This window comes from Fulmarus glacialis, unplaced genomic scaffold, assembly GCF_000690835.1.
Source record: "Fulmarus glacialis isolate BGI_N327 unplaced genomic scaffold, ASM69083v1 scaffold34977, whole genome shotgun sequence".
In the NCBI taxonomy this organism is placed as follows: Eukaryota; Metazoa; Chordata; class Aves; order Procellariiformes; family Procellariidae; genus Fulmarus; species Fulmarus glacialis.
The window spans coordinates 1-11,867 of NW_009224415.1; the positions used below are offsets into that span (position 1 = coordinate 1).

The 11,867-nt window shown below is 35.1% G+C and overlaps 2 protein-coding genes across 2 annotated transcripts; one reads left to right on the plus strand and one right to left on the minus strand.

The window, feature by feature from the left end:
* Positions 1 to 481: 481 nt before the first annotated feature.
* DYX1C1 (dyslexia susceptibility 1 candidate 1) lies at positions 482 to 8,480 on the plus strand (the record flags this gene model as incomplete). Its single annotated transcript, XM_009582141.1, is given in 8 exon segments — positions 482 to 653; positions 1,062 to 1,195; positions 2,210 to 2,447; positions 3,197 to 3,342; positions 3,990 to 4,099; positions 4,779 to 4,932; positions 5,952 to 6,057; positions 7,940 to 8,480. Coding segments are annotated over 8 exon segments (1,170 nt in total), but the record flags the coding sequence as incomplete, so codon positions are not given.
* Positions 8,481 to 10,201: 1,721 nt separating this feature from the next.
* LOC104079937 (chromosome unknown open reading frame, human C15orf65) lies at positions 10,202 to 11,527 on the minus strand. Its single transcript, XM_009582140.1, has 2 exons — positions 11,462 to 11,527; positions 10,202 to 10,564 (listed from the first exon to the last, which is right to left on the minus strand). The coding sequence occupies exons 1-2, from the start codon at positions 11,525 to 11,527 to the stop codon at positions 10,202 to 10,204; spliced, it is 429 nt and encodes a 142-aa protein (XP_009580435.1).
* Between the last annotated feature and the right edge of the window lie 340 nt (positions 11,528 to 11,867).

Below are 11,867 nucleotides of genomic sequence, written 5' to 3' on the forward strand. Positions count from 1 at the left end.
CCTGTGGCTTGGCGTTACTTTAAAGCTCTGTTAAAAAGCACACGCTTAATACACCACGGCAGCGCTGTCAAGTTTATAATTTTTTATAATATTTAATCTAAAATCTCCTTTTGTATGCTGCAGGCTGTTAAATCCCTATCCCACTAGAGATGACGGTTTTACCACTCTTAGTTCTTCTCTGTACTAATGCTCTTGCTACTCAGTAGGTGCCAGCTGCCTTTTCTCTTATAAATGGCCCGAATTATACACATCTGCTTATATTATGAATAATAATTCTAAATTTGAGGTCCACAGCTTCTGTTGCGGTGCTGAAGAACCAACTTTTTCAATCTCTTTTGTCTGGTCTAATAGAATATATAACCTCTATACTGGATACTAAGCAAATTAGTTTTGTCAATAGCATGTGTTTCTTGAGGTTTACTGTATGCTTGTACTGAGTATTCTGAATATGTGAGATTTAATTAAAAACTGTAAATATTAGTACAAATTAGTTATATTTTTATAGGTAAGCATCCCTCCCTTTTTATTTGAAGCCATTTTATATGCTCCTATTGATGACACAAATAGCACAGCAAAGATTGGAAATGGAATCATTTTCTTCACTTTGTATAAAAAAGAAGTGGCCATGTGGGATTCCCTAACTCTAGCAAATGGTAAGTGCTCTACTGTGATAAGTAGATTGCATGTAAGAAACCCAAACTGTGCCAAAAATTTACAAACTATAATAAGCAATGTAAAACTGCTGCTGCTAGATATCTTATAAGCTAAACCTTGTTCATTGTTAAAAATAGAAAGTATATGAAAACAGACGAAGAATATCTACTGGCTGTAGCGCGTACAAAACAAAACAATGTTTCTTGTAAAACTTACATCTTGTGTGTAAGCAAATCTTAGTTTTTCTATTTTAGAGATGGGCTTGATAGAGGCTACTCTGTGGAATTTGAACCATGTTGCGTTTTCCCAGACAGAGTAGCAAAAGTAATCCTGTGTTTATGAATACGGTACATAACAGTAGAACTTCAGGCCTAAATTACTAAAATAGTTTTTATTTGTTTTTTAAGCTAACAAGGAGGAACTGCAATATCTAAGAGAGAATGCTGTTCTAAAAGCCCATGAAAAGGCAAAAGAGGAGATAGAAGCAAAAAAAGTTACAAAACAGGAACACAAAAAATATGCTTTGGAGGCTACAATGAAGGTAAGCTTAGAAGAAACTCTGCAAGACATATACGTGTAAATAATTACCAATTAATCTGGTAGCTGCTTGGTTAAATGTACCTTAAAAAATACGAAAAGTACTCATTTTTATTATAGTGGTGGAGAACCTTGTTATTTCTTTGTACTTAAAACATATCTATTACCAAATAGGAAAATGATACAGAAAAAATACTTAGAAGTTGCCATTTTCCATTAGTAATACTAATGAAAATTTTTGGTGAGGAGCTCCGATTTTTGTTAGTTGAAAGGAGACTACAGTAATGTGGCAGAAGTATAATCTTTTGTGGCCTTTGCATCAGTGCAAGTGTGTAGTCATTCAGCACTGTCAAAAATACTAATTTTTAAAAAAAATTTATTCATTGTTATATTTTATATCAGACTTGCTGTTCATTGCCTTTTGTGTGTGCGTATCTTTGTCGTTCTGCCTTTTATGTGTATTTTAAGATATGTTCTTCAAAATTTTTATGTACATAAAAAGTCTGGTCACTTCATTTGTGTTTAGAAGGATTTTTTAAAGTATACAATGAAATTTTAAGATTGCGTATGCAATTTGGACCAAAATGAACTGCCGTTAGTGACTTTCTCTAGTAGCAACGTTGTACCTATTCTGCCTATGTAATATTCTCAAAGAGAAGAGGAAAAATAAGAAATAGTGTATTAAAATGAAGCCATATATTTTACATTTCTGTATAGTCCAGAGATCTGCGTTAGAATATGGCTAGGATTTTCATTGTTTACAAGTAAAACTTATTTCTGAATGTTTCTGGATCATACCTTAGTAGTGGTAGTAAAACAGTTAAAAGAAATTACTTTTAAAAGCTATTCAGAAATCTTTACTCTCCCAATCATTTTTAAGCATCTTTCATAACTCTGCTTGTATGATCACATTAATGATGATGCTATGCTTGGGATATAAAACTGGGAAAATAATGGTAACTCAGTCATCTTACTGTTATCAGATGTTACATATCTCATAGGTTTATCATTCAAACAGCTAGAAGAAGCAGAAAGAAAAAGAATTGAAGATCTGAAAGAAAAGGAGCGGCAGAGGGTCACTAAGGAGTTGGAGTTATGGAAAAAACAGCAAAAAGATGCTGAGAAACAAAAGAGGGTACAAAAAGGGGAACTGCATCAAGAAGTAGAGCAATTAAAGGAGAAGAAAAAGGAAAAAATGAACAAAACTAGGATTTCTAATGAAGGAACTTCTAAGACCAGACTCAAACCTACTGAAGGTTGTATTATTGAAGTGTATTTTATCATTCTTTAAAGTATGGGTATAACTTTATTCCTAGGTGTTTCTAATTCATCATTTATCTTTGTTTCCACCATACTGAACTAATTCTCTTTGCAGTTATTTTAATGTCTTTATGTTTAGGCAATTTATTGAGCTAAAGCATGTGAGTTCTTAGCTCTCGTTTAAGTCTTTGGAAATATAAAGGCAGGTTTTGTTCTAAGCTTTAGAAAAGTAAAACAGAAAGCCTTTCTGACAGTGTAATGGAGACTTTCTGAGGGTGGAGTTCATGTTACCCTAAGTTACCTAACTGCTGGTTTTCGTAGAAATAGGCAATCTCCTTTCACTCTCTCTATCCCATGTCTTGGCCCCACAGAGAGCCAATTCAGGGAACTAAAACCACAGAAAATATTTCATTTTTGGTTTGTTTGTTTTAGTAAGGTTAGTTTTTAGCTCTTGTAGTTGCCGTGGCAGAGAATCTCATAAGTGACAGAGATAGTGGTGTAAGAGGAGTTAAAGTTCATTTGTGACAGATAATGTAGCCAGTAAATAGATGGCATGATACAGCAAGAGCAAACGTTTTTTAAACCTTCCCTTCAAAAGAACAAGTCTAAACCTTTCTCAAGCTATTAGAGATTTAGTTCTAATGTGCAGGATTTCTAAATTAGGTGTACTTTGGACTTTGGTAGAAAATGAGAAACATCCCTTTTGCTTCATTTTTCATTTCCAGTACTCCAATTTTCTTCATAGGTCATGGTTCCTATAGTATGTTTTCAGAAAATTTAAAGGAAGAACAGTTACCAGCTCCTCGATCTGCTGCTACCATTAAAATCAACTTTACATCACGAGTTTTTCCTACAGCTCTGCGAGAATCTCGCGTTGCAGAAGAGGAGGAGGTAAGGATTGCTCACTGTCTTCCAAGGTGGTGAATTATTTACCATTTATTTAGTAAGTTGACAAAAATGTTACCTGTGCCAAGGAATGTCACCTGTACAATACTCTTATCTTCCAAGGAAGGCAGTCTTTTTTAAATTAAGATGTAAAGAAACACTTTTATCTAAAAATTACTTTCACCAAGCATGTGATTGTGCAGATTAATAAATAGTACGTTCCTTTTTTTGGGAGGGGAAAAAAAAAAAAGGGCAGCGATATTAATTGAATTCTTTGAAGTACAAAATTTGAAATGTCTTTATTCTTATGTTTAAGATTCTTTAAGTTCTGACTTCTTAAAGAGAACCTCATAGCTCTTTTGAGCCGTATTGAATGAACACAAAGAGTCATTTTGGAAGTTCCGAAACAAACAAGCAAGCAAAGAAAAATGTATTAATTAGTGATGCAGTAACCTTACTTCTCACATAGTAATAAAATATTTGGGGAAACTTGGAAGTTTTTCATATCTGACATTATTAAATATTTCTCTCTGTCCAAAATATGTGGCATATAGAATTCTTTTGATAGGAGTGAGTGAACAGATGAAAGCAAAATCCTTTTTCGAATTTGAATTTTCCCTCAGAAATAATACTTGCACATTGTATATTTACAGTGGCTACGTAAACAAGCAGAAGCTCGAAGAACAGTAAGTGCTGATTTGTCTGAGCTGGAAGATTTAAAAGAAGAGGAGAAGAATCCAGATTGGTTAAAGGACAAAGGGAAGTAAGTTAGATTCCATTTGAAGAGGTACTTAATTATTAGTTATATAGTGTGTGTCTTTTAGTTTTGATATTTTCTATTATCCTAGACACAGATGGTGAACGTCTACTTAGTAGAGAATTTATTGACAGCTTATGGGGTTTGAATCTGATAAAGCTATGAGATGCAATTGCTGAAGCTCACGATGAACAAAATCATTGTGAACACATAATGCATACTCTTCTATGAGGACCATTAAGTCAGTGCAATGTTATACCTAGGTGGATTTTCTTTCATTTGTACTTTTTGTTGAGAGATTAAACACCTTTAGCAATTTGATAAAAATACTGGTATGTTTATATAGCTGTGTTATATACAAAGGTTTGATTAGGCAATCGTAATCAGATACATGCTTTCAAAATTAGTCCTGTGTCTGCATAGATGTGTCCACCTCTTACTGTTCTTCATTGCTTTTGAGCAGTGACTATTTTTGTTAAGCTATGTGTCTATATGCTATATTGTCAGCATAAAGTTTGAACTTCAGCTATGTTGTTCTCAGGAAAGGCTATAAATGGCCATTTCCAAGGAAAAGCTGCTAAAACTTCAAATTTTTGAAAATGAATTGTTAACAATAAGTAGGTATTTATTTTGTGATGTATCACCTTGTTTAAAGTGCATGTTTCACTTTTTGTTTTATACTTAGCAAAATGTTTGCAACGGGAAACTATCTTGCAGCTGTAAATGCATATAACCTTGCAGTGCGGCTAAACAATAAGCTTCCCCTACTGTATCTGAATCGTGCTGCTTGCCACCTTAAACTGAGAAATTTACATAAAGCTATTGAAGATTCCTCTAAGGTATAAATATATAGGTTCTCAGACTATCATCTTATACATGATTGTGATTTATTACTGTGATGCTTCTATTTCAAGCAGATCTGTAAATACTTATTAGTGCGGTTCAAAATTTTTAAATTCAAAATTGATATAATGAAGCCATGGTGAAATATTAAAATTTGATAGTGATTGATTAATGAACTTTCAGAAATATGAAACAAAACAAAACAACAACAAAAAAACCCCAAACCATGCTTCTACGCATTTGGGCCGAATGGCCATATGTTGACTCAGTACATGTTTCTTTACAGGTAAAATATTGTAGCAATATATACATTTGAAAAAAAAGACAACTTTGAGCAGAAAAAAAAAAAAAAAAACCGCAGATACCTTTGGTATTATGTTGTGGTGTTCTTCATTTCTTCTTTTTGGGAAGAAAAAAAAAAAAGGTGATGGTGAAGAGGAGCATACCTTAAAAAAAACCCCAGCAAACCAGACATTTTTAAAGAAGGGCTGTATCATCTCGATGTTTTAGCAGCCATTATTTGTGCAATGAGAGAGGAGTGATCTGAACTGGCACCTGAATAATTTGGAAAAAGTTGTCCCAGAATTATTATTTTTTGAACTGATAAGTATTTGAGGCTTGAAACTTGTTTTTTCTAGTAACTACTGCTACAACACATGTGCTTTTTTAGGGCTGCTCTTTTTTTTTTGTTTGTAGCATCATATGTAATATCATGTATGAAGGTAGAATACATTATTTGGCTGTAATAAACATTTAACACAGTATTTGTCAGTTTTTAGCCATGGCAATGAAACTGTATTTAGCAAACAGTGGGGTCACAGATACAAATCTTAATGACTAGATTCACAAACAATATAGTTAAATGTGAATAGTTATTTTCTATTTCTGTTTGAATAGTTATTTTGTTAGTGCCTAATAATAGTAATTAGGTGAGAGAAGTGTCTGTAAATGAGAAAAAACCTCAAAATTATGGAAAATCTATCTCTAAATATTTTGGGTGTTTTCATTTGTAAAGGCACTAGAAATGCTGACACCACCTGTTCCTGATAATGAGAATGCTCGAGTAAAAGCATATGTGAGACGTGGAACAGCATTTTGTCAGCTGGAATTATATACTGAAGGTGAGACCTTGATTTTACGAAAACATGCATGTGGATTTATAGTAACTGCAAATAATTTTGTTTAGCTCAATGAGACACTCACACTTTTATTTTTTAAAGGAGGCCTATACAATCTACGTCTCTTTTTGTTATGAACCTTTATACCACATTCCTTAATTTTTTTTTTTTTTTAAATTTACTAGCTAATTGCAATTCCACTTGAAAAATCTTTACAACTTTTAAGAAAATTGATTGTACTCCTAATTTAACAAGTACAGATTAGTTTCTCTGATGAGGAAAATGCTTTAGCTTTGTGTATCCTCTGTTTGGTCTATTGGGTAATCAGTCTTTCTGTGCGTAATGGCCAGCTATTGACCGTAGCATCTTGGTGGCCATGGAAGGTATTAGTGAGACGAATGAGAGGTCAGAGATGCGGTATCTGCATTGGGAAGCATTCAAATGTAGGATGCAAAGTGGGTTGCAGTAGTTTTGCTGTTCAAGAAGCAATGTTTTATTGGTTTTGAGATTGTATTTACAGTATTTCCAACTATAGAACAAATTAACTTAAAATAACCTAAATATTTCTAAAGTATTTGCTTGTGAAGTGCTTAATAACGTATCTTTGTAAAATGATGTATGAAACCCATATTGATGAGCAAAATGTTTAATCAAGTACATGTGATTTGTGTGAAAATATCTGAATTAACAGTGTCCCTACTGAGTTCTGTAAGAGTTTAGTTTTGTGTCGTGGTTTAACCTGGCAGGCAGCCAAATACCACGCAGCCGCTCACTCACTCCACCCCCCCCAGTGGGACGGGGAGAGAATCGGAAGGATAAGAGTGAGAAAAACTCATGAGTTGAGATAAAGACAGTTTAATAAAACAGAAAAGGGAGAATAATAATGATAATGATAAAATATACAAAATAAGTGATGCACAATGCAATTGCTCACCACCCGCGCTGACCGATAACCAGGTAGCGATCGGTACTTCCTGGATCACGCCTACCATTCATATACTGAGCATGATGTCACATGGTATGGAATACCCCATTAGCCAGCTGAGCTGGCTGTCCTGATTATGTTCCCTCCCATCTTGTGTACCTAGCTCAGTCAGTAGGCATGGGAGCTGTCCTTGGACTAGGAGGGCACTTAGCAACAACTGAAAACATCAGTGTGTTATCAACATTCTCCTCATACTAAATCCAAACCACAGCACTAGCAAGAAATTTAACCCTATCGCAGCCGAAACCAGGACATTTTGTAAGGCAAATTTACAAATGAAAGTCGATAATAGAAAGTGAAGAATACTCAAAATGTCAATGTTGAAATACTAAGCTTTTCACATTGGTTACCTTTTTCTACCTATGAATCCCTTCGTCATTCCCGTACAGCTTCATTTGCACTTGGAAACATTATAAAAAAGACAATTAAACAAGATTTTATTTTACTTCCTGAACTCATGGTTTGCTTTTTTTCTCCCAAGCTCTAGTATTCACAGTTCATGTCTTTTTTTTTTTTCTTGTTTTCATGCACTTTCATTCTGTCATTCAATTTTTATCTCCTCTGCAGAATCCTTTTGAACACTCCCCTCATGCACATACGCATATATATGTGTGTATGTATATGTAAATGAAGAGGCTCTGTTTTCATGTTTCAATACCTGAAAATGTTTATGTAGTACAGCATTTCCACTAAAATGTTTTGTAAAGTATATAAACAAAATATAAATGTATTTACTGGCAAAAGTTAAACCTAATGTCATTCAGATTCCATCTTGCTCAATAGCAAAACTCAAGATCAATACTTTCTGCGTATGACTAGGGAGCAGTTATTTCCAGTTAGTTGCTAAAGAGGATGCTCTTGCATTATTGATTGACATTCTTATTAATGTATCTCTATTAGGTCTCCAGGATTATGAAGCAGCTCTCAAGATTGATCCTAAAAATAAAACTATTGAAAAAGATGCTGAGAAGATCCGACACCTAATTCAAGGAACAACACAAGATTCTTAAAAAAAAAAAAAAAGGAAGTTTGAGGGGGATGCCTTTTGAGGGCATCAGAAGGAATCTTAGTTCTCTTTAATATGTTGTTAACTAGATATTTTTCTGTTTCACTCAGAGCACCTACAGAATTGGTAAAAGATTGGATATATGAATTACTATTTTTGGAAAGTATAGTATTATAACAAATATGATTAGATATATTTTTATATCACTTTGATATACAAAGTTGTCATTTTTGCTTTCAGTGAAATATTGGTGAGCTGAATATTAAAACATAGTTTTGGTACTTGATTTAAAGTTACTCATAACTAAATGAAATATTTGTCTGGAAATACCTACTGAATCTAGACAATGGGTTTTCAAACAACTTCAGTAGCTCCATATAGTCAACATCTGTTAACGTCTTATCTTTCTGTTCTCCACCAAAGCGGAAACAGTTATGTGTTATATGGTTATGGTTATATGCTTTCCTCTTTTCTTATTGTTCGTAGTGTTTGGCACATCTGAAACTAAGACACTGAATTTAGATACTCTAATTCAGGCATCCAATTTGGAAAACCTCCACCTGGAAGCATAGAGGTAGATTTTATGTCATGCAGAACATTCTTTTTAACATTAGGTAATGTACATTGAATATTTTTGGACTATTTTGAAACATTTGTTTGGGTTGAACAAACAAGGTAATTGGAAAAATTATAAACCTGTAGTGTGGTATTTTAGTGTAGTGGTAAATTAATCCTGTGACAAATTGTCCTATCAATGAATATGACTTAATTCTTCCATCCTACTACAATTAGTAATCTTACAGTGTAGCTGTAAAGCATATTCTAAATCAAAAACATTGTTACTTATATGAGAATATGTATTTTTCTTGAGCTGGTATTTTAATTTGTACTCTTTTGGCATTGACCAGTATCTTAGGAATACTGGTATGATTAAAGATTCTCAAAAAAGGGATCATCCTGGTGAGGTTACAAGTGTTGTAAAATGACATGAAGCATGACACTGTGCTTGGGAGTCCTGCACCTGTTGTTTTGGATGGTGGAAGAATGTAATTTAAAATTGTATTGTTTATATATATGGGTTAGCATTTGTATTACCATGACAACCTGGAACACTGGACTTGAAGTGGTTCTGTTTTGTTAGGCATTCTATCCAAATTGTGACTATTTCAACTACACTCCTTTCGGTAGCAGTTTTAGCAGACTTCTGAATTTTCTGTATCAGTCTGTTTCCTGAATACCATTTATGACTGATTTCTGTCTTTAGACGAAAATATTTATTATGCAGACATATGTTATTCTGTGTAAATTTTATACTTTTGGAACAGGGAGAAGGTGGCAGGTGTTTCTTCCAATTGCTTTACATAGAGCCTTGAGAGGAGTGCTGAGGTGAGTCAGAAATGTCTGGGGTAGCTGCTGTTCCTTCTTTCCTGCAGATACCTACTGCATTGCAAGGGAAGGGGGTGAGAATGCTTCATTTATAGCCGTTGGAAGGAGGGCAGTGCAGGAGCTTTAGTGCCTTGGTTGAGTGTAATGGTATACTTGCCAAAATAGGGCTATTTTCTGAGGGGAGGTGGGGGCTAAGGAGGAGAGACACTAGCAATGGGAAAAAGAAAATACAAAGAAGCAGACACTGGTTGCAAGTTCCTCATTTTCTGTTTTGGTTCCAGAGCCTATTAGAACAATCTGTATACATCTATATAGGCTATTTGTATTATAGTGATTTGTTATAGCTACTCAAGGCTATTTTTGATGTGGAGAGGCATCTTTTTCTACTGCTATGAAATAGAAACAGTGCCCTCTTTAAAGGTTAGGGAAGCAAATGTGCTTGGTGGCATGAACAGTATCTGCCTGTTTCACCTGATTATATTGGGAGCAAGTGGATGTTAAACTTCTGACTTCAATACCTGAGCTGATACATATCACCATACATATGTACACCATATCAAAGTCATATGCATTGTGTTGGTATTAGTGTCCTGAGAGAAGTGTATCATCAAATGGTCTACGTCGTTTTTGTTACGTCTTATTCAACCCAGCAAACCCAAAATAAATCAGATACTGACAGTTACTACCAGAATGACTGAAATAAGTCAGATTTGTTTTCTTCAAGCTAAGTGTCCCATCTAAGTCTATGGCAAAAAAATGGAGATGCGTTTTTACAGAGTATGCTGTAAATTGGGGTAGTCATATACCCTACTTCTGTCAATGGCAGTGTTTAAATTACTATCTTGAAATGATCCAAAAGTGAGTAAGTGTTTTGAAAAGGTTTGATCCACTGGATGGTAAGTACAGGGTGCCATCTGTGAGATAGGTGGTATAGCACCATGTTCACTTGAAGTTGTTTTAAATAATAAAACCTGAGGCTTTGTCAAAAAACCATTGGTCATGAGTGTTTTGGGGTCCAGCATGCAGGAAAACACCGGATTGCCAGGATTTGCGCAGAGAGGCAAATGAGGAGATTGGTTTTGCTCAGTGTTCGGACTTGATGGCAGTTTCTTGGCAGAAGTCATCTTCTTTCCAACAGATTTCAATGCAGTCTTTCAAATAACAGGGCAAAGCATTTCAAATTTGTTAAATGTTTGTGGTCAGAGCAAATGTTGCTCAAGATATGTATTGAAATACATGCATGGTGGAGAGTGAGGAACTTAACACTACTGACTTTTGACCTTATTTAGTAAACTGTGGACAGTGATAAATGAGCTCATGTTGACTATGAAATATAGTAAAAATTGAAATTTGCATCAATTTCTGCATTAGTGATAATCTTGAGCATAGAAAACATCTTAATATGTGTGGCAGAAATAATTAGTATGGATAATAAAAATATGAATGAGAGTAACAATATAGTGAGGCTTTGTTGGATGGTTTGTTTTGGTTTTGACTTTTCTAATACATAAAATATGTATGCTAAAATAGATCCCTAAACAAACCTCCAAATGACTGTACTTCCTCGCTCATGTTCACATGCGTGCATTTTTTTTTCTCTGTAGGGAGTGAATTAACATATGACAGATACTTCTTAGTACTTACTACGTTCATGGGAAGTGCTCTAATGCTGTATTGATGAGCATGCAGTAAAACTGCACTTAACAAGGTACCTCCCTTAGTTTTGCTGAGCAAGCCATTCAAAACCTGCTGCTCTTCAGAGGTGCAATGAAATCTTTTCTCTTTGTTTCTCAGTCATGTAAGAGATGAAGAAAACATTTAAGTTGCTAGCTTAGATAAAACTCAAGTAAGAAATTCTGACTTTTCCTTTACTTTGTTTATTAGAGGCCTGTTGTTGTCTCCCGTTTATTTTTTGCACCAGCATTAGAGCACTGTTGGAGCCTAAATCTCTGAGCTTTAGGATCTACTCTGCTTGTACTGTGCCCGTCGATGAGATGTGGTCTAGGTAACGTGGTGGGTGTAGGAGCTGCCTTACCCTGTTGTGAGCGACTCCTGGGCAAGGACAGCTTCTCCTGAAGTAGCATGGCCGCAGGCATCCGATTCCAACCATGTGCTGTTGGGAGACTTTCCAAATTAGTTAATTCACAGTCATCAGAGTTTTTCCACCTGTCCAAGACTAGAAGGGTCAAATATTTCTAGTCCGTATACTGCACTTTTTTTTTGGTTGGGGGGGAGGGTGTGTGTGTTCTTTGGTGGGGCTTTTTTGTTTGTTTTGGGGGTTTGTTTCTTTCCCTTGGCACAAGCATTATTTGCATGTAACGGAGTGCGTCCCTTCAGAGCTGGCTGTCCCCTTGCCTGGTTATCCTGTGATTCCACCTGAAAAACGCTCCCCGCGCTGTAGGTGCCTCCGAGCTCCCTACCCCAGGGACAGACACC